The sequence below is a fragment of the Oncorhynchus mykiss genome, chromosome 6, assembly GCF_013265735.2.
Source record: "Oncorhynchus mykiss isolate Arlee chromosome 6, USDA_OmykA_1.1, whole genome shotgun sequence".
Lineage (NCBI taxonomy): Eukaryota > Metazoa > Chordata > Actinopteri > Salmoniformes > Salmonidae > Oncorhynchus > Oncorhynchus mykiss.
In genome coordinates, this window is record NC_048570.1 from 18,510,963 (window position 1) to 18,533,623 (window position 22,661).

Genomic DNA, 22,661 nt, shown 5'->3' on the forward strand with positions numbered 1-22,661 from the left:
GCAGCTCCAGAATCTGTTAAATTGGGTTAACATCTGGTGACACACCCCCACACCCTTTAAACCCCCTATGCTCCTCTGAGATCTCTTCTAGCCATGGTAGCCAAAATAATGGGCAACTGGCCATTTTTATACATGATCCTAAGGATGATGGGATGTTTTAATTGCTTAAATAACTCAGGAACCACACCTGTGTGAAAGCACCTGCTCTCAATTTACTCAACCTGGTCTCAGGGATAGACATAACATACTGTAACGACCCTGGGTTTATAAGCGCGGAAATCGACTCTGCCGCTTGAGCATGCTTTTGCGGCACAGTCGATAGCGCGCCGGAACTCGGGAGCGAAGGTTCGAGACCTGCTCCCTGCTGTTTCATTTACATTGGTGTCAGAAGTTGGATCGGATCTTGCATCCACGACAGTGCGTGTGCTTGGCTGATGAGCTCGTTCCTGTAAGACGTAGAGTCGCAAGCTAGCGCGAGGACGCGCTCTTTGAAAGGTGGGAGTAGTGTAACGACCCTGGGTTTATAAGCGGAAATTGACTCTGCCGCTTGCGCATGCTTTTGCGCCACAGTCGATAGCGCGCCGGACCCTCGCCGAACCCTCGAAGGTCGAGGGTTTGAGACCTACTCCCTGCTGTTTCATTACAATACTGTAGAAAATGTAAATCCTGGACACTCCAATTAGTATGATATGTTATGTTTCATATGGTATGTATTAATTTGCGGATTTCCATCATCCATATCGTATGATATGTTACGAATTACAATTCGAATGTTATGTTCAGAATTGCAATTCATGCAATATGTTACAAATTTTCAGAACACATGATATTTGACAAATTCCAATTTGTTGTGGCTAACATTAGCTAGGTGGCTAACATTAGCAAGGCTTGGAGATAGGGGTAAGGTTAGGGTTAGTAGTTAGGTTACTAATTAGCTAAAATGCTAAAGTTTTCCTTGATGAGATTCACAACCTTTGGGTTACTAGATGTTCGCTAGGAGTTAGGGTAAGGGGTTAAGGTTAGGAGTTAGGTTAAAGGGTTAAGGTTAGGGGAAGGGTTAGCTAACATGCTAAGTAGTTACAAAGTTGCTAAGTAGCTAAAATGGTCCATGATAGGATTTGAACATGCAACCTTCGGGTTGCCGGATGTTAGCAGTATACGCCCAACCATCCACCCCACTTTCACTTTTGCCATAAGTAACCTTCTGTCTTATGTAACCATACCAAAAATAACATAACATACTAATTTGAGTGTCCTGGATTTACCCTTACTATATTAGGTCGAGTCTATGAGACCAGGCTGATACTTGAGTAAATGAGGGATACAAAGTGTGTTACCTGTATGTAACCATTCCGCCGGGCATCTACTGGGTGTAAGGCGCGCCCGTCCCCGCCACGCCCCCGTGGAGATGCGTCCTCCTACGACCGTGGAGTTCAGATGTACCAGAGCCCCATGTAATAGTGGCTGCTTCAATGATAATCATTGCTCGTTAATTTTACGCCTGCAAAGTTTGGTTAAAGATGGCTGGATGTTGTATGTCGGCCGAGGAGAAGGATAATCACAGAATCAATCAGGAGATTGACAGGCAGCTGAGACAGGACAAGAAAGACTCGGGCAGTGAACTCAAACTGCTGCTATTAGGTGAGAGCTGTCACATCTGTCAAGAAGTGCACACTGCTTAGTGCATAGCCTAGGGTCCTAGGCTACTTAGGTAAAGCCTGGACCACACGTGTAAAATCAGGTGAAGGGAGCAGTAGGCTATCAGAGTGTTGTAGACGTACCAATTTAAAGTTAGAATAATAGTAATATATGTAGTAAAATGTCAATACTGTGCAGACATGGGAGCGCATTAGTTTTAATATTATTTTACTTTCATTTTGTGTGTCGTCATAGCGGTCTCTGATTTATGCTCAGATTAGTTCAGGTGCAACAAATTTGCGCCTTTTTTTCAATGTTGAATTGAAAGAAATTGATGGCCTCACTTTCAATGTCGACAAAAACTAACTAATACTATCTGGGAAGCTTTTAATTACGAGATTCTGGTGGCTTGCGTTGGGCCTTGGCCACAACGAAGTGTTTGTAGTCGCAGGTAACTAACTGGTGTACCGGAGTTATGCTCTCATGCAAAGCCATGCAAATACAGCCGCGAGTTTCATATCAGTTTTGCCTGATCAACTCTCCTCGAAAGTGTGCTCTAAACTCAAACACAAAAGGCTAGCATGAAAAAAGAAAGCTTGCCATGCACATGATAACTCGTATTAAAATGTCAAACACTGGATATTTTATGTTTCTACTCATACTCCCATAAAACACGTTAAAGCCATATATTATCGTTAAGAATACATCCGAATTGATCATGTTTATAACTTGAATATCTTTGTTTGCCATATAGCCAACAAGCATAGTTATGCTTTAAGTGAATACCTTGTTCTGTGCTCCCTGTCCTGTGTGTGCGTGAGGCAGCGAAGTGTGTGAGCCACTACAGTTGAAGTCGGAAATTTGCATACACCTTAGCCAAATATATTTAGTCAGTTAACAATTCCTGACATTTTGTCCTAGTAAAAATTCCTTGTCAGAAGTCAGTTAGGTTCACCACTTTATTTTAAGAATGTGAAATGTCAGAATAATAGTAGAGAATTATTTATTTCAGTTTCTGCCCACAAATTTTCTACAGGATTGAGGTCAGGGCTTTGTGGTGGTCACTCACATACCTTGACTTTGTTGTCCTTAAGCCATTTGGCCACCAGTTTGGAAGCCTGCTTGGGGTCATTGTTCATTTGGAAGACTCATTTGCGACCAAGCTTTAACTTCCTGACAGATGTCTTGAGATGTAGCTTCAATATATCCACATAATTTTCTTTCCTCATGATGCCATCTATTTTGTGAAGTGCACCAGTCCCTCCTGCAGAAAAGCACCGCTACAACGTGATGCTGCCACCCCCGTGCTTCACGGTTGGGATGGTGTTCTTCAGCTTGCAAGCCTCCCCCTTTTTTCTCCAAACATAACAATGCTCATTATGGCCAAACAGTTCTATTTTTGTTTCATCAGACCAGAGGACATTTCTCCAAAAAGTATGATCTTTGTCCCCATGTGCAGTTGCAAACCATAGTCTGGCTTTTTTTATGGCGGTTCTGGAGCAGTGGCTTCTTCCTTGCTGAGCAGCCTTTCAGGTTATGTCTATATAGGACTCTGTGGATATAGATACTTTTGTACCCGTTTCCTCCAGCATCTTCACAAGGTCCTTTGCTGTTGTTCTGGGATTGATTTGCACTTTCCTCACCAAAGTACGTTCATCTCTAGGAGACAGAGCGCGTCTCCTTCCTGAGTGTTATGACGGCTGCGTGGTCTCATGGTGTTTATACTTGCGTACTATTGTTTGTACAGATAAACGTGGTACCTTCAGGCATTTGTAAATTGCACCCAAGGATGAACCAGACTTGTGGAGGTCTACAATTTTTTTCTGAGGTCTTGGTAGATTTCTTTTGATTTTCCCATGATGTCAAGAGGCACTGAGTTTGAAGGTAGGCCTGGAAATACATCCACAGGTACAAATCTAATTGACTGATGATGTCAATTAGCCTATCAGAAGCTTCTAAAGCCATGACATCATTTTCTGGAATTTTCCAAGCTGTTTAAAGGCACAGTCAACTTAGTGTATGTAAACGTCTGACCCACTGGAATTGTGATACAGTGAATTATAAGTGAAATAATCTGTCTGTAAACAATTGTTGGAAAAATTACTTGAGTCATGAACAAAGTAGATGTCCTGACCGACTTGCCAAAACCATAGTTTGTTAACAAAAAAATTGTGGAGTGGTTGAAAAACGAGTTTTAATGACTCCAACCTAAGTGTATGTAAACTTCCGATTTCAACTGTACATGTCCCTAAAGGTATCATTAGACCCGTGACTGGCCACAGTAAAACTCGTGGGAGACATTCAGCATATGATGAAAAGGGTTTCTGGTCCAGATCTACATATGATCACCATGTGTATTGTAACACTTTCATATTGCACAGTCAAGGGGCTATAACAGAATTAAGCTTTGACTCAGTTCTTTCACTTTGAAATGTATGCCAAACAAAAACCATTGATTTAAAAGTGTAACAAACCATACAACTCTATGCACAAGGACAATGTTTTACAATTTCCACAGAAAAATGTACAAAAACTAATTTATTGGAAGAACTGCGCAGATGCAAACTTTCGTAACGAAATCACAGTAAAATCTCCCTCAGGATTTTATACGACCACCTTTTCCAATACCTGCTCCGAATTAAGGGTCAAAGATGTCTGCAGAAAGAATGGGGTGTCAGCTATGACATGTCTCCTTGTACAGTGGAGTAGAGTATAGTTCATCACAATACACTACATTTTATTCACTGTACTACTGTATCATATTGGACTGTACTCTTCTGTGCTCTACTTACGGTACAATACTGTGGTGTACTTGTACTTTACTGTGCCCTACTCACTGTACTATCTCAACTTGATTGGTTCAGATTTAGTCCTGTCCAGTCTGTCACAATTTTTCAACCCTTGTATTGGTCAGCCTGTTGCGTGCTTTTGTGTGTGTCCCAAACAAGAACCAGTTGTGCTCTGAGGCGACAACAGACACACCGGTCTGATGTTGGTGGGATTTGGAGGATGATGGAGGCAACAGAGGAAAGAGCCTCAGATCCACAAAGTTCCTTCCACCAGATGGCTGATGAGATACGATGGCACGACTGCCATACTGCATCTCCATCCCAAAGCCCTTGCTTGGAAGTGTAGTTCGCCAGACTGTCAAGAACCTTGCCCTCATCCAGGCCAAAGTGGCAAGACACGGTAGTGATGACACCATAGGCCTTGTTGATCTCTGCATCAGACAGGATGCTCTTGCCAGCATACTTGGGGTCCAACATGTACGCTGCGGTGTGTATGGGCTTCAAACAGAAGTCTTCACGCTTTTTGATGTATTTCAGAACTGCAGTTTCATCTGCTTGGAGCGGAAGTGAAGTGGGCAGGGCAGTATGGATTTGTCTTACATTTGCAAGCAGAGTCTGAACATCAGACAGGATGGCATTGTCTCCCTCAATCTGTGCAACGGCTACTGCTATAGGTTTCAGGCTGCTTACCACTTTCTACCAAAATATATCATCCAGGAGGATCCTCTTGATGGGGCTGTCCATATCGGCAGACTGTGATATCGCCATTTCTTGGAGACTCCTTCCCCTCCAGGAGACTGTCAAACATGATGACAACACCACCCCAACAGGTGTTGCTGGGCAGCTTCAATGTGGTGCTCTTATTCTTCTCACTTTGCTTGGTGAGGTAGATTGCTGCTATAACTTGATGGCCCTTCACATACTTAACTATTTCCTTGGCTCTCTTGTGGAGTGTGTCCTTGAGGATTAGATTCAATGCATGAGCAGCACAGCCAATGGGTGTGATGTGAAGGTAGGACTCCTCCACTTTAGACCAAGCAGCCTTCATGTTCGCAGCATTGTCTGTCACCAGTGCAAATACCTTCTGTGGTCCAAGGTCATTGATGACTGCCTTCAGCTCATCTGCAATGTAGAGACTGGTGTGTCTGTTGTCCCTTGTGTCTGTGCTCTTGTAGAATACTGTTTGAGGGGTGGAGATGATGTAGTTAATTATTCCTTGCCCACTAACATTCGACCACCCATCAGAGATGATTGCAATACAGTCTGCTTTCTCTATGATTTGCTTGACCTTCACCTGAACTCTGCATCCAGCAAATGAGTAGATAAAGCATGTCTGGTTGGAGGGGTGTATGCTGGGTGAAGAACATTAAGAAATCTCTTCCAATACACATTGCCTGTGAGCATCAGAGGTGAACCAGTTGCATACACAGCTCGAGCAAGACATTCATCAGCATTTCTCTGACTACGTTCCGCCATTGAGTCAAACAAACTTTGGATTCCAGGAGGACAATGAGCTCTTGCTATCAATAAGGTGTCTGATTCATCATTTTCACCTCGAATAGAACTAGAGGGACTTTTGTCAGACATTGCTTGTTGTGCTGAGGGAACTTTATGCACTTGGCCAGATGATTTTGCATCTTTGTTGCATTCTTCACACATGATTTGGCACAGTACTTGCAAATGTACACAACTTTTCCTTCTATATTAGCTGCAGTGAAATGTCTCCACACATCAGATGTGGCATTATCCTGTAAAGGTTAGAAAAAAAATGTGTAAAAAAACAACAACATACAATTGCATATACAGATAAATAGTGAAGCAGCTAGATTAACTCCTTTGTAAGATACATTTTTAAAATGCAATGTATGGAAACAGGTGAATTAACACTCCTAAGTTAGCAGACTCAAGCAAGCTAAAACCCAAATGGTAGCAAAAACTAACTAGCAGAAATTGTTAACAAGTTAGAAATTATTTAAACACACTTTGCTGTAGGCTACTATTTACTAGTTATTAACAAAAAAATGATGTGTCATATAAAATATATTCACCCCACCCAGTATTGTAATCAAAATGTATCAGAAAGTATGTAGTCCTTGGCTCAGACAGTGTAGTAGTGTGGACTCAATAGCATCTCATTAGTGTGTAAGATCTTGAAAATCAGCTGTACATGTGATGGAAGAACACACAGGGTTGCAATTCCATTGAATTGTGACACATTTTGGTTAAACTATCCCCAAGACCTAGCATTGCCTTATGTGTATCCCACAAAAAAGGTTCACTGTTATAAGCTAACTTTTTTTGATGAATTTAAGCACAATTCCTAAAACCATGGAAAATGTCCGGAAATTTACCGTAACGTTTCCGACCCTTTTCAACTCTAGGTGTCTACATACTTTTGTATATATAGTATATCTTAAAGATGTGTGGGTTTCTGGTAATGGAAATACAAGGCACAAGGTAATATTTCTTAAACTTACAGAAGGTAAAGATTTTCTCCAAAACAAAATATATGTGTTGATATTAGTTGGCAGGGGTCTTTACGTCAACATTATTGTGTATTTCTGATCCATTTAAGACTATTTCTGGTATGATGTTTTCTAAGAGCCCTTTTTCTATCTGTTTTATCTAGAAATCAAAACCTTTACTTTTTGGGAAAATGGTTGGAAAATGTGTCTGCCTTCACTTCCCAAAAATATAGAGTCTTAGCTGTCATTTGACACCAAATGTAATATTTTCCTATGAACTTGTTGTTGCTCGATGGAAATTCCCCAAGGTAAGTGAACCACCACTGTTTTACACCAACATCAGCTACAGCCTCCTCATGCTTCAGTGAGAGACTATACAGACTCTGTGGCAGGGCTTTGTGTAGGCTACTGTCCTCACACCTCCTAAGAAAGAGGAAGTGTAGGTGTGTGTGTCTGTTCCTGTGGTCAATGTGGCAGGCTGGGTGGTTATGGTAATGTCTAATGCCTACAGCAAAATACTCCTCTGAGTGGGAGATAGGCCAGCTGGGCAGACAGTCAGAGAGACAGACAGACAGAGAAACTGACTGGTGGTGGTAACCACATGGGTAATGGTATGGTAAATCAAATCATATTGTATTGGTCACATACACATGTTTAGCAGATGTTATTGCGGGTGTAGTGAAATGCTTGTGTTTCTAGCTCCTACAGTGCAGTAATATCTAACAATTCCACATACACCAACCAGAAGCCATGGATTACAGGCAACATTTCTGTCACATAATGGCGCCGGAGAAGAAGGCTGATGTTTTATGTGTCCCCAACAAATTGTTTTTTTGTTCGTTTATTTGTGTGTTTTTTTTTTTTACATGTTATGTTTACTTATTTTGTACATAATGGTGCTGCTACCCTCTCTTCTGACCGAAAATAACTTTTGGACATCAGGACTGCGATTACTCACCACGGACTGGCAGAATCTTTTTTTTCATTTAACGAGTCTGACGAGCCCGACGCGAACGATATACTGCTTTCTCGGGAACAGGCCCAGATCCCCGTGATTTGCGTGAAGAGGAGGTGGATAAAAAGGGGCCAAAGGGCGGGCTGAGAATTTGTAGGTGATCTAATAAACCCCCACTTCCTTCCATTTTGCGAGCAAACGTGCAATCTTTAGAGAATAAAATAGATGACCTACGAGCAAGATTAAACTACCAACAGGACATTCAAAACTGTAATATCGTATGCTTCACCGAATCGTGGCTGAACAGCTGGCTGGTTATACGCTGTACCGGCAGGATAGAACAGCAGCGTCTGGTAAGACAAAGGGTGGGCGGGCTATGTATTTTTGTAAATAACAGCTGGTGCACGACATCTAAGGAAGTCTCGAGCTATTGCTCGCCTTAGGTAGAGTATCTCATGATAAGCTGTAGACCACACTATCTACCTATAGTTTTTTCATCTGTATTTCTTTTTTGTAGCTGTTTACATACCACCACAGTCAGAGGCTGGCACTAAGACAGCATTGATAGTATAGCTGTATTCCGCCATAAGCAAACAAGAAAATGCTCACCCAGAGGCGGATATCCAAGTAGCCGGGGAGTGTTCAGTGAAACTTAAATCCGTTTTACCAAATTTCTATCAGCATGTTAAATGTGCAACCAGAGGAAAAAATACTCTGGACCACCTTTACTCCACACACAGAGACTCATACAAAGCTCTCCCTCACCCTCCATTTGGCAAATCTGACCATAATTCTATCCTCCTGATTCCTGCTTACAAGCATAAATTAAATCAGGAAACAGCAGTAAAGTGATCAATAAAAAAGTGCTCAGATGAAGCAGATACTAAGGACTGTTTTTCTATCACAGACTGGAGTATGTTCTGGGATTCTTCCGATGGCATTGAGGAGTACACCACATCAGTCATTGGCTTCATCAATAAGTGCATCGATGACGTGGTCCCCACAGCAAAGTGTCAATACAGGACTAAGATTGAATCATACTACACCGGCTCTGGCGCTCGTCGGATGTGGCAGGACTTGCAAAACATTACAGACTACAAAGGGAAGCACAACCGAGAGCTGCCCATTGACACGAGCCTACCAGACGAGCTAAACTACTTCTATGCTCGTTTTGAGGCAAATGGCCCATGAAACCTGCATGAGAGCATCAGCTGTTCCTGAAGACTGTGTGATCACGCTCTCCGCAGCCGATGTGAGTAAGGCCTTTAAACAGGTCCATTCACAAGGCCGCATCGCCAGACGGATTACTGACATTTTCAACCTCTCCCTGTCCAAGTCTGTAATACCAACATGTTTTAATGCCTGTGCCCAAAATCAGGCCTTGATAATGGAGTTGGAGCCGTGCGTGACTACGCAGTCATGGGTGAACAGGGAGTACAGGAGGGGGCTGAGCATGCATCCTTGTGGGGCCCCAGTGTTGAGGATCACCGAAGTGGATGTGCTGTTTCCTACCTACACCACCTGGGGGCGGCCCGTCAGGAAGTCCAGGACCCAGTTGCACAGGGCAGGGTTCAGACCCAGGGCCTCGAGCTTGATGATGAGCTTGGAGGGTACTATGGTGTTGAATTCTGAGCTATAGTCAATGAACAGCATTCTTACACAGTTATTCCTCTTGTGAAGCCCATTTTTAAGGCATTTGTGACCATCATATGCATATCTGTATTCCCAGTCGTGAAATCTACAGATTAGGGCCTAATTAATTAATTTATATTGACTGATTTCCTTATATGAACTGCAACTCAGTAAAATATTTGAAATTGTTGCATGTTGTGTTTATACTTTTTGTTCAGTGTGTTTTGTGTGTGTGTGTATATAAATAGGTAATTCATATTATCTTTCAGGTGTGAAGGTCCTAATGAATGGATTTAAGTTTGTATATTACAAAAAATGTATAGAACTCATTGTATTTATTTGGAAAACTACATGCACATTCTAATCTCAATTGCAAATGGATGCATCAACCCATCTTCAGTAAAGCGTTTAAAACATAAATAAATATAACATTTATATTGTATCTCTATGGCTTATTAGGTCATGAGGGTAAGTGCAAACTCCAGGTCCCCCTCTGACTGCTTTGGTCAGTTATACATGCTAACTCTCTCTTTGATTGGTCAACTTAATATTCACAAGTGCCAATTTCCTCTGATTGGTCATTGTCAGGCACAAGTCTCTGCCCCTTATGTCTTCTGGATGGATCTGTGTGGGGTGGTGGCTATTTAAGTACACACTTTCATGTTGTTCTCATTAGAATATTGACTGGCTAGTTTTTGAAAGTAAAAATCATTCAATATGTTTTAAAGCCTATGTACATACAGTGCCTTGCAAAAGTATTCGGCCCCCTTGAACTTTGCGACCTTTTGCCACATTTCAGGCTTCAAACATAAAGATATAAAACTATTTTTTTGTGAAGAATCAACAACAAGTGGGACACAATCATGAAGTGGAACGACATTTATTGGATATTTCAAACTTTTTTAACAAATCAAAAACTGAAAAATTGGGCGTGCAAAATTATTCAGCCCCTTTACTTTCAGTGCAGCAAACTCTCTCCAGAAGTTCAGTGAGGATCTCTGAATGATCCAATATTGACCTAAATGACTAATGATGATAAATACAATCCACCTGTGTGTAATCAAGTCTCCGTATAAATGCACCTGCACTGTGATAGTCTCAGAGGTCCGTTAAAAGCGCAGAGAGCATCATGAAGAACAAGGAACACACCAGGCAGGTCCGAGATACTGTTGTGAAGAAGTTTAAAGCCGGATTTGGATACAAAAAGATTTCCCAAGCTTTAAACATCCCAAGGAGCACTGTGCAAGCGATAATATTGAAATGGAAGGAGTATCAGACCACTGCAAATCTACCAAGACCTGGCCGTCCCTCTAAACTTTCAGCTCATAGGGAGAAGACTGATCAGAGATGCAGCCAAGAGGCCCATTATCACTCTGGATGAACTGCAGAGATCTACAGCTGAGGTGGGAGACTCTGTCCATAGGACAACAATCAGTCGTATATTGCACAAATCTGGCCTTTATGGAAGAGTGGCAAGAAGAAAGCCATTTCTTAAAGATATCCATAAAAAGTGTTGTTTAAAGTTTGCCACAAGCCACCTGGGAGACACACCAAACATGTGGAAGAAGGTGCTCTGGTCAGATGAAACCAAAATTGAACTTTTTGGCAACAATGCAAAACGTTATGTTTGGCGTAAAAGCAACACAGCTGAACACACCATCCCCACTGTCAAGCATGGTGGTGGCAGCATCATGGTTTGGGCCTGCTTTTCTTCAGCAGGGACAGGGAAGATGGTTAAAATTGATGGGAAGATGGATGGAGCCAAATACAGGACCATTCTGGAAGAAAACCTGATGGAGACTGGGACGGAGATTTGTCTTCCAACAAGACAATGATCCAAAACATAAAGCAAAATCTACAATGGAATGGTTCAAAAATAAACATATCCAGGTGTTAGAATGGCCAAGTCAAAGTCCAGACCTGAATCCAATCGAGAATCTGTGGAAAGAACTGAAAACTGCTGTTCACAAATGCTCTCCATCCAACCTCACTGAGCTCGAGCTGTTTTGCAAGGAGGAATGGGAAAAAATGTCAGTCTCTCGATGTGCAAAACTGATAGAGACATACCCCAAGCGACTCACAGCTGTAATCGCAGCAAAAGGTGGCGCTACAAAGTATTAACTTAAGGGGGCTGAATAATTTTGCACGCCCAATTTTTCAGTTTTTGATTTGTTAAAGTTTGAAATATCCAATAAATGTTGTTCCACTTCATGATTGTGTCCCACTTGTTGTTGATTCTTCACAAAAAAATACAGTTTTATATCTTTATGTTTGAAGCCTGAAATGTGGCAAAAGGTCGCAAAGTTCAAGGGGGGCGAATACTTTCGCAAGGCACTGTATGTCTGCAAATACGGTTTCCTTAGCAACAACTCATTTATTTGGTTTTAGTCTCTGGGAAACCCCCTAGAGCTCAACACATACAGACACACTGTCCAATTAACTTGAAGAAGCATTTTCGAAGTCCACTTCCATTGTCTTCCAAGGGTAGCTGAAAACGAATGGCTGGAAGGAGGGTGTGTGTTTCAGTGAGGTGCATTGGGGTTTAAGTCTTCATAGCAGACTAAAGACAGAGGAGACCCAGCAACAGAGAAACTGTGTTCTGTACCTGTTGGGGTCTGGTGTTTGTTGGCAACAATTATCCATGCTGACATGTTTAAATCCTGAGTGGCTCCAGGAATTGTGAATAAATGGTGGCCAGGAATGTGTCTGTCTTCCTCTCAGAAACAATGCAAAAAAGATTGCTGACCAACCTGGTCTCGGAGCATTTCCTATCATGTATGTAAATTTGAGACAGTCCATTTAGTTTGATATGTTACTATATTACATGTAGTATATGAGACCAGGCTGAGCTGACCCCCTCTTTAAACAGCACACTTCTTATGAACTTTTTTATTTATTTAACTAGGCAAGTCAGTTAATAAATTCTTATTTACAATGACGGCCTACCCCGGCCAAACCCTCCCCTAACGACTCTGGGCCAATAGTGCGCCGCCCTATGCTGCCCTACCAAGCAAAAAGGCAATGACTGCTCATAGCGTGGAACTGAGAAAAATGGCTTTTATTTACCTTGGTTTCACAGTAACTTTATGCAGTTACTGCTAACATGACCCCCATTTTCTCCAAAACACAATAAGAGGCAGGATACTTGTCCACATAATTAAGCATGTATTTAATGTATAAAAAAATGCCATTAGACTAATTTTCAACAAAATTAGCAGTTACTGCCTTTTTTGCTTGGTAGGGCAGTATGGGACTCCCGATCACGGCCGGTTGTGATACAGCCCGGGACTGACAGCTCTAGCACTGAGATGCAGTGCCTTAGACCGCTGCGCCCCGCAGGTGGGTCGTTCCACCTCAAAAAGCACAAGAAACAGGATTGACACCCACCATCTCAAATTGTGCTGAAATCGTTTCTGTAGTTATAAACAAATTTGATTATCATTCCTGAAACATTATTTTGTTGAAATGTAATTTGATCTCAGAAATTTGGCAAATGAATTGCACCCAAATTGGCCATTTTAATTAATAGGATTCATATAATCTTCAATAAATATAGTACCAAACATCCGATTTAGACCATAATTCTTCCTAACAATGAGTAAGACGAGGAATCTAATAAAATGATCAAAAGCCACCCATGTACCCTCACGTTTGCTGATTGCTACTATTTTGCTGTAAATCGCTCTGGATAAGAACGTCTGCTAAATGACAAATTAAAAATATATAAAAAATCCCAAACACACACTGTATAGTGTTTTGTAATAGTATTTGGTTGGGTTTTAATGGTAAATGTCTCTAATCATGTTATTGAAAAACATGAGCATCAAATACTTTATTATGGTTGTCATACCATTTTAGGCATAGCCTATTTCTCCCAATTTTTGGGCTTGTAGGAAAATGAGAATTGCACCATAGAGCTGCCAGTTGTTGGACTATTCAAAGAGTTGGGTTGACGTATTAGGTTTCTAAGAGAAGGACAAATGTAATTGCTTTCATGGAGGACTGGCTTGACAACACAATTTATTTTCATCATGAGCAAAAGCTATTAGTTTTGTACCCAAAGCTGCAAAGAAAATGTTGCGATCAATTTTAATAAATGCAAGTGACCAGAAAAATGTATGAAAGGGTGTGGCAGTAGCAGGAACAGTGGCATCTAGTGGACAAATCCTAGTATTTCCACACTAATTTATGCTAAATAATGCTAACCACTTCAATTGCACATTTTTCTAAACGGGGGAAAAAAACATGACCAAATTCACAGATAATACATTACAAAGGATGAAGAAGCAAAACTCCAAACCGCACCTCCATACTACTTGTCAGACATAGAGAACTGATACTGGTTGTTGGGTGGGATGTGGGGGGTCCGTGGGTGGCTTTTAACTAGTTTATTGGATTCCTCATGTCTTACTCAATGGAACGAAGACGTTTGGTCCAAAACAGATGTTGGGTCCTATATTTGCTTATATTTGGCTCCCGAGTGGCACAGCGGTCTAAGGCACTGCATCTCAGTGCTAGGGGTGTCACTACAGACCCCCTGGTTTGAATCCAGGCTGTATCACAGCCAGCAGTGATTGGGAGTCCCATAGGACGGAGCACAATTGGCCCAGTGTCGTCCGGGCTTGGCTGGTGTAGGCCGTCATTGTAAATAAGAATTTGTTCTTAACTGACCTGTCTAGTTAAAATAAATATATATATATATATATATTTATATTCTGGTAGTCACTCCCTGTTTCAGTAAAAAAAAAAAAAAAATTGTGCCCATAACAGACAGGTTCTGTTATGGTGGTAGAGGTACATTTAGGTTCTGTTGAGGAACCTTGTCAAGGATCTCTCCAGGATCATTATCTAGAGCTCACATCACAATAGTTATTGTATCCATAGAGATGTTGTTCTTGGTCACTGACCAGGCCAAGAAATCTAAGGAGCTGGCAGGAGCAGCTGGGAAAGGAGATTGAGAATGTGTGTGTGTCTAAATGTGAATAGGGCTGTAATAGGTGATTATGGATTTTGGTTTGTTTGTCTTGACTCTGGGTCAGATGCTATCCTTGTCTGGATATAGTGCCTCGCACTTCTTCAATTACCCATGTATTCCTTCCTTCCCCATCCTCAGCTCACCCCTCTCCCCTTTTACCAGGTGCTGGAGAGAGTGGGAAGAGTACCTTCATTAAACAGATGAGAATCATCCATGGCGTCGGCTACTCAGAGGAGGACAAGCGAGGCTTCACCAAGCTGGTGTACCATAACATCTTTACTGCCATGCAGTCCATGATTCACGCCATGGAGACCCTCAACATCCCCTTCTTGGAGGCCCAGAATAAGGCAAGAATCCCAGCCACATCACACCTCAGGTCTGCTTCCGCACCAGCTGATCACAGATCCAAGGACTTTTCCAAAAATAAATTCAATTTTAGTTTTAATTTGTGAAGAGTTTTAAAGCATTTTGCCTTGCGTGCCCTAATGAACACCCCAACTATCTTGTTGTTTGCTCCCTCCCTTCCAGGGCTATGCCAGCATGTTGAGTGAGGTGGAGGTGGACATGGTGAATGATCTGGAGAGAGGCCATGTGGACGCCATCAGGAGCCTGTGGAGGGACGGTGGAGTGCAAGAGTGTTATGCCCGCCGCAGGGAGTACCAGCTATCTGATGCCGCCAAATAGTGAGTAGACATAAGTCATAGGGCAGGAGCTGCTCTTAACCTGATAACGATCAGGAAAAAAACACAGGCCCTGGTTATGGGCTATTACTAGGGCCTGGAGTTTTCCTGGTCAGGTAACAAAGACCACATCTCTATTGACAAAAGTAATTACACTATAACGTAAGACGGCAAAGCCATTCAAATAACTTTCATTAAAGGATTAAATCTGTGCTGCTGCAATTGTTTCCCCCTGCATGTCCTGGTAGAGAACTAAATCAATCTTCACACTGGAATGTAAATTTGCTGCCAGCATGCTGTTATTACATGGACAATGTTAAGACTCTAGCTGAGTCTTTCAAAGGACACTCTTTTGGGGGCATATACTGTACCAGTCTGAAGTTTTTAATTCATTGTTTGTAGTATTGTTGTTCATTTTTGTTCTTTGGGTGATCACACAATTCCCATAAACATATTCTCTTTATGCTGTGTTGTTCAGTTATCTGAATGACCTGGACCGGATCGCAAAGGCCTCTTACCTTCCCACTGAGCAGGACATCCTGAGGGTCCGAGTGCCGACCACGGGAATCATCGAGTACCACTTTGACATGGAAGAAGTAATCTTCAGGTGAGGTGAAACTTTGGTTCTGTTAATGATGCTCCTTCTCCAATCTCAACTGAGCACATGTTTTGAGGAAACACTATTACCAACAAGCAACGCTCCTAACATTGGCTTGATGTGACAGGATGGTGGATGTGGGGGGTCAGAGATCAGAGAGGAGGAAGTGGATCCACTGCTTTGAGAACATCACGTCCATCATCTTCTTGGCCGCGCTCAGTGAATACGACCAGGTGCTGGCTGAATGTGATCAGGTGAGCTCCCCGTCAGTCAGAGCACAGTGTTCAGGCACTGGACATATTTTACTGATACACCTGTGGGCCGCATCCATGAGCAAACATGCTGTTGTGTAAAATTGGTAAGTAAAAGTCAATTGTATCTCACACATTATGTGAGATTATAAACTGGGTGGTTTGAGTCTTGAGTTCTGATTGGCTGAAAGCCATGGTATATCAGACCGAATACCACAGGAATGACAAAACATGTAGTTATACTGCTCTAATTACATTGGTAAACAGTTTAAAATAGCAATAAGGCTCCTCGGGGGTTTGTGATATACACCATGGCTGAGGGTATATTGGCCATATACCACACCTCCTCTGGCCTTATGGCTTAAGTATGGGCTTTCATATCCGCTTACTATACATGCATTGTCTGTCCCCTAGAACTGTATGGAGGAGAGCAAAGCACTCTTTAAGACCATCATCACATACCCCTGGTTCCAGCAATGTTCTGTCATCCTATTCCTTAACAAGACCGACATCCTAGAGGAGAAGATCACGCGCTCCCACCTTGTCAACTACTTCCCAGAATACACTGGTAAGCTCTAGTAGTGTTTGTGTGACCGCTATTCTTATCAGTATAGTAAGAGAACCCATTAGTTAACACACACAACCAACCAGGTATCAAACCCAGATGGCCACATGACTCAATGCCATGTTAGCCCACTGAGCTAAAGCCTAGGTATTCGTTGTGGGAGCTAACACAGGTTTTCAGGTCTCAAGCAAGGTTACTCATCACAAGAGGGCAGTTCACCGAAAAACCTCCGCTACGCATGCACACGCCATAACTAAAGCTGTTGTTTCCAGGGCCGCAGAATGACCCTAAAGCAGCCAGGGAGTTCATCCTGAAGATGTACCAGGAGCAGAACCTAGACAGACAGACTGTTTACTCCCACTTCACCTGTGCCACTGATACAGAGAACATCCGCTTTGTCTTTGCTGCTATCAGAGAGACCATCATCAAAAATCACCTCAAGGACTTCGCCATTATTTAGAGGAGAACCAAGGCTCCTGTGAGGTTAAGAGACATCTAGTCTGGTCCCAGATCTGTAGCATGTGCTCTAGACAACTCCTCTAACTGTCATTGACATGAGTTGGTTAAAGCACATACAGATCTAGGATCAGGCTAAGAGACTTGAGAGTATATGTATAAGGTTGGAACGTTAGATTGATGCGGTAGAAGAAAATGCTTTGACTGCAAGATTTGTAGCATGGGTTGGAACCGGTTCAGGGAACAGAACCAAAAACCGGACAATAACATTTTTCAAGGAACAGAAACAGAACTGGGAATGAAAGTGATCCATACTGTCCCGGAACAGAACCGTTATTTGAAAAGCATGGGAATCAGTTAATAACGTTATTTTACATTCCAGGCATTTTAGTTCTAGTCTCACAAAACACAACAATGCGCCTATGCAAAGCCCTCACTCTGTCACTCAGAAACATTTTCCAGTGTTTGCCTGCAAGCTGAGAATCTTTGCCAGTGTGGGTGCGTGCTTAGGCTACCTGCCCCTCCCCCATCAGAAGCATAGGATTCTGTACTTATGTTACAAACATGATTCAGAAGATGGGGAGAGACTTTTAATTAGCTAGAGAAGAATGGATTAACTTTTTATATGCTAGTTTAGGATGCTATGTCCATTGTTGTAACGTTTCACGTAGGATTTATTAACTATAAAAAGTGTTTCATTCTGCACACTCAAGCTTGTTAAAAACATTAAAAGTTCCTCCATAGAAGCCGCTCCTCCTAGGTATAATCCTGTGGACCTAATTCAGATAATGCATGTCATAACAAGATGCCCAGTGCTTCAAACCTCCTCCTCAACACTCTCTCTTCCCAGAGACCCTCAGTTGCATCTTAGTCCATAGGCTACACTTATCTGTCAATCCTGCATGTAAACAACTAGCTTGCCTGCTCTATCTGCACTGATTGATGAAGTCATTTAATTAGACTTGTACATACAAAACTGTTGATTTCACAGATTTAAAAAAGGAACAGAAAGGAATTATATAAACCGGTACTTTTTGGGGATTCGAACTGGTTCAGAACTTTATTTTGCTGTTCGGAACAGTAGAATGGAACAAAAAAAAAAGTGTTGTTCTGTTCAGAACGAAACGATTGGAAAATAATTTTGGTTCCAACATGATTTGTAATGCTGTTTTTCTGTCCAGAGGTTGAGCATCTATACCATTTGGAAATAGTATCTGAATAAAAACCATCAGATCACTAAAGAGAGAATCTCCTGTACATATATTTTTGAAAGAAAGAAAAGTCTACTCACTGTGACGAGGATGCCAAAGTATTTTTTTACCGTAAAATATATTTTTCTTGTATCGTCTTTGTCGTTCTTTGAAATGGATGACTTGAATTGATTTATCTTGTATGGAGGAAGGAGTTATGTATAGCACCTTTTGATTTACAAAAAAAAATAACAGTAAAACTATGATCTATCTACAGGTTTGGGGAGTAACTGATTACAATTTTGGACAGGTAACTACAAAAACTAACTGTAATCAGTTACGTTAACAGCTAAAATAATGTAATCAGATTAGATACTTTTGAAAAACTAAAAGACTACTCTTTAGATTACCTAAAAATTTAAGAGGTGCAAGATTAAGTTTGTTCCAACTGAGCGAGCCTGACCACAAGTGAGAGACCACTATGACACACCAAATAAATTTGATGGATACTTTTTTGTCTTCTTCTAATGACTTTTAAGGGGACAATAATTCAAAAGTATCTGAAAGTAATCAGATTATGTTACTGAGTTTGGGTAGTCCATAATTTAAAAAATTGATTACAATTTTGGACAGGTCCAATAACTGTAATAACTGTATATAACATTTAACTGTAATAACTGTAATGGATAACATTTAGAAAGCAACCTACCTAACCCTGTCTAACACTCCTCAGTGAGCACTAGTGTGATGAGAGTGCAAGTGGAATTGTGAATTCATTATTTGTCCAAGTCTTTTACTTGTTTAAATGTGAGAAAAGCAACACTTGGCTGAATAAAATGCTATTTGTTTTGGTTTTCATACAGATACTGTATTTCTATATTATTTCAATACATCACCATATATCTAAACAGTGAAGCAAGCGTACATGTTTTAGCCAAGTAATCTGTCCAAAGTGCCTTGCGAGAGGAATAACATAGGGACATTTACCTGAGACTTTAATTCATTTAGGAGCAAATCCTTCCACTTAATTAAACTTTTCAGCAGTGAGGATTCACCCCTAAGTGTATATGTATTCTAACAATAACAGATTTTTGGTCATGAAAGAATTCTGTTCATAAATTGTTGTGACTATTTTCTTATTCATTATGTGCATCTGTTATTTTCTACATGGTTTCTTTCAAAAATAAATTCAAGATACATTTGTTACGTTTCAATAAATTGTTACAGTAGTTAAATGTAGACTTTTATTGATTAATGTACTGCATTGTTGAGGGAGCTAGCACATAAACATTTCATACCTGCCTTAAACTGTGCCAAATAAAATGTTATTTGATGTAAAATCTTTATTGGTGCGTGTCAGTAAAAAAAATGTCAAGCAGAACTGGGGGATAGACATATACAGTGCCTATAGATCTATACCACCTTGAATTTTTTTTCACATTTTGTTGAGTTGAAGTGTGACAGATATAGATTTAATTGTAAAAAAAGTAATTGATCTACACACAATACCCCATAATGAAAAAAACCCACAAAAAAACAACATGTTTTTACAAATGTTTGCAAATGTATTAAAAAGAAAAAACAGATACCGTATTTACATAACTATTCAGACCCTTTGCTATGAGACTCAAAATTGAGCTCCGGTGTATCCTGTTTCCATTGATCATCCTTGGGATGTTCCTACAACAAGCAAAGCTGTCATCAAGGCACATATTGGCTACTTTGAAGAATATGAAATATAAAATATATTTTGATTTGTTTAACAATTTAGTGTTTACTACATGATTCCATATGTATTATTTCATAGTTTTGATGTCTTCACTATTATTCTACAATGTAGAAAATAGTAAAAAAAAGTTGTCCAAACTTTTGACTAGTACTGTATATATATTTTAAAATCTCTGTTGTTAATGGCACTGCATACCTGCTGCATAAAAACATGAAAATTGCCAATGAGGAGACACAAGCCCACCCATAGATGTTAAAGGACCTGGCTGCGAATCCAGAGTTTTTGCCCCCACCCCTCTGGAAACCTATTTCTCAAAAGCTACAGATCACATTCTGTGCATGTGTTATTTTACGCACACATTTTCTACGTAGCTGCTGCTCACACTCCACCTCCCTCACTTTACACACCGTCTTCTGAACCATGATGTAGCCGGATATTCCTGAACAGCTGCAACTAAAACCCTTCAGCGATTTGAACAGACATTCAAGGCCATTATGAAGGCTACAAGCTTCTCCATCTGTTGTAATGGATAATGCAGTCACACAAGCAGGACGCAGTCCCTACACATTGAATTGGGGCAAAAACGTTCTGCGTTTTGGTAATGTGGTTGCTGCCATATCGTTGCCACTAGCGGCAGCACCTTCCAAACTCGGTCCTCAGGACTACACAGCTGATTGAAATGATCAAAGCTTGATGATTAGTTGATTATTTGAATCAGCTGTGTAGTGTTAGGGCAAAAACCAAAACGTGCACCGAGTTTGGAAAACCCTGCACAGCAAACCCAGTTGCTGAAAAATAACTACTACTTAGACTGCCCGTCTGACTCCTGCTTAGCCAATGTTTGCAATTCTGATTTAAAAAATAACATTAAATCACCAATAAGACTGCGTGTCTTGCTTGTGCTTGATATGGCGCCGATAGACATGGCAGCTCGACAACCGTGCCATCTCCTCATTGGTTATACCCACGTGGGTGATTGAAAGACTAAATGTTTTGCCGGTTGTCATGGTAATACTATGAAAGTGTAGATGCCAATCACCATATAAGTTCAAAGATGAAAAAGCCTGGAAGGAGGAGAGATGACTAGAAACGATTTGGTTGGCCGTTTTACGTGTGGATTAATTGTCGGAGTAGAGGACCTTGTGCATTTCAGGTAAAATAACAACTCAATGTTTATATCCCAGGACAAATTAGCTAGCAACACCAAGCTAGCTAAATAGGACAAATTAGCTAGCAAGTGCAAGCTTACTAGCTAAATTGCCATACATGTTTAATGCTTTTCGACCTGTCCCCAAATTAATGTCATTGGTTCAGAGTTTGTTTTGATATTTTAACCTGTGTCATGATCGCGTTTGGTGTAGGGGGACAAAATACAATTATGCACGATAGGGCACGATGGCGCACACGCGCAGACGGTTTGGGCTCCGTGTAAGGCCCTGCATCGCAGTGCTAGAGGCGTCACTACAGATTTGGGTTTGATCCCGGGCTGTGTCGCAGCCGACCGGGAGAACCATGGGGCGGCACACAATTGTCCGGGTTAGGGAAGGGTCTGGCCGGCTGGGATGTCCTTGTTCCATCGCGCTCTAGCAACTCCTGTGGCGGGCCGGGTGCATGCACGCTGACATGGTTGCCACTTGGCCGTGTTTACTCCGACACATTGGTGCGGTGGCTTCCGGGTTAAGCGAGCAGTGTGGCTTGGCAGGGTCGTGTTTCGGAGGACACATGGCTCTCGACCTTCACCTCTCCCGAGTCCGTAGGGGAGTTGCAGCGATGGGACAAGACTAAAGTCGATCTGGATAAGAGTGCCTGCTAAATGACTAACATGTAAATCTCTATCTGTAGCCACGGCAAATCAGGTTTCCAGAAAATCCAACACTGCTGCCACTCCATTACGCACCCTCCCCTCAATTGCCTCAATTCGTTAGTGCATAGACTCTACAAGGTGTTAAAAGCGTTCTGCAGGCATGCTGGCTCATGTTGAAACCAATGCTTGCCAAAGTTGTCTCAAATTGGCTGGATGTCCTTTGGGTGGTGGACCACTCTTGATACACACAGGAAACTGTTGAGTGTAAAACACTCAACAGCATTGCAGTTCTTGTTGTAAACCGGTGCGCCTGGCACCGACTACCATACCCTGTTCAAAGGCACTTAAATCTTTTGTCACGCCATTTCACCCTCTGAATGGCACACACACAATCGATGTCTCAAGGCTTAAATATTCCTTCTTTAATCTGTCTCCTCCCCTTCATCTACACTGATTGAAGTGGATTTAACAAGTTACATCAATAAAGGATTATAAATTTCACCTGGATTCACCTGGTCAGTCTATGTCATGGAAAGAGCAGGTGTTCTTAATGTTTTGTACACTCAGTATACACACCCACACACTCCACTGAAATTAATGTAGAGCAGATTAACATATAAAAAAATGCATGCAGAAATGTGTAGAAAAACAACAGTTAGTGATTTAGGAAGAGGTGGAATGGAATAGGGTGAGTCTTGGAACAGAATCATTAGCATCTTGGACTGGACTCCGCTAACAAGCTGATTTTACAAAAAGTTTAAATGTTTTTCCCCCTCCTATATCAACAGTAAAATAATTGTTTAACATAGACACACCAATGCAGTTAAAAACAGTGCTCTGAGTCCCACAATGATTTGGCCACAATATCTTTACAAGCACGTCATTCAGTAACTGTCAAACAAATTGTAGTGTGATGACAGAGCTCCGTTAGGAA

General features: G+C 41.4%; 1 protein-coding gene across 1 annotated transcript; it reads left to right on the top strand.

Moving 5' to 3' along the window:
• The first annotated feature begins 1,362 nt into the window (after positions 1 to 1,362).
• LOC110525385 (guanine nucleotide-binding protein subunit alpha-14-like) lies at positions 1,363 to 21,086 on the top strand. The gene is made up of 7 exons (XM_021605449.2): positions 1,363 to 1,641; positions 14,617 to 14,801; positions 14,983 to 15,137; positions 15,613 to 15,741; positions 15,860 to 15,986; positions 16,398 to 16,551; positions 16,821 to 21,086. The coding sequence occupies exons 1-7, from the start codon at positions 1,521 to 1,523 to the stop codon at positions 17,006 to 17,008; spliced, it is 1,059 nt and encodes a 352-aa protein (XP_021461124.1). The 5' UTR covers positions 1,363 to 1,520; the 3' UTR covers positions 17,009 to 21,086.
• The last annotated feature ends 1,575 nt before the right edge of the window (positions 21,087 to 22,661 follow it).

Coding starts and splice junctions, on each gene's coding strand:
- LOC110525385 (XM_021605449.2), top strand. CDS start 1,521: ATGGCTGGATGTTGTATGTCGGCCGAGGAGAAGGATAATCACAGAATC. Junction 14,802..14,982: donor TCTTGGAGGCCCAGAATAAG/GCAAGAATCCCA, acceptor CCTCCCTTCCAG/GGCTATGCCAGCATGTTGAG. Junction 16,552..16,820: donor CTACTTCCCAGAATACACTG/GTAAGCTCTAGT, acceptor TGTTGTTTCCAG/GGCCGCAGAATGACCCTAAA.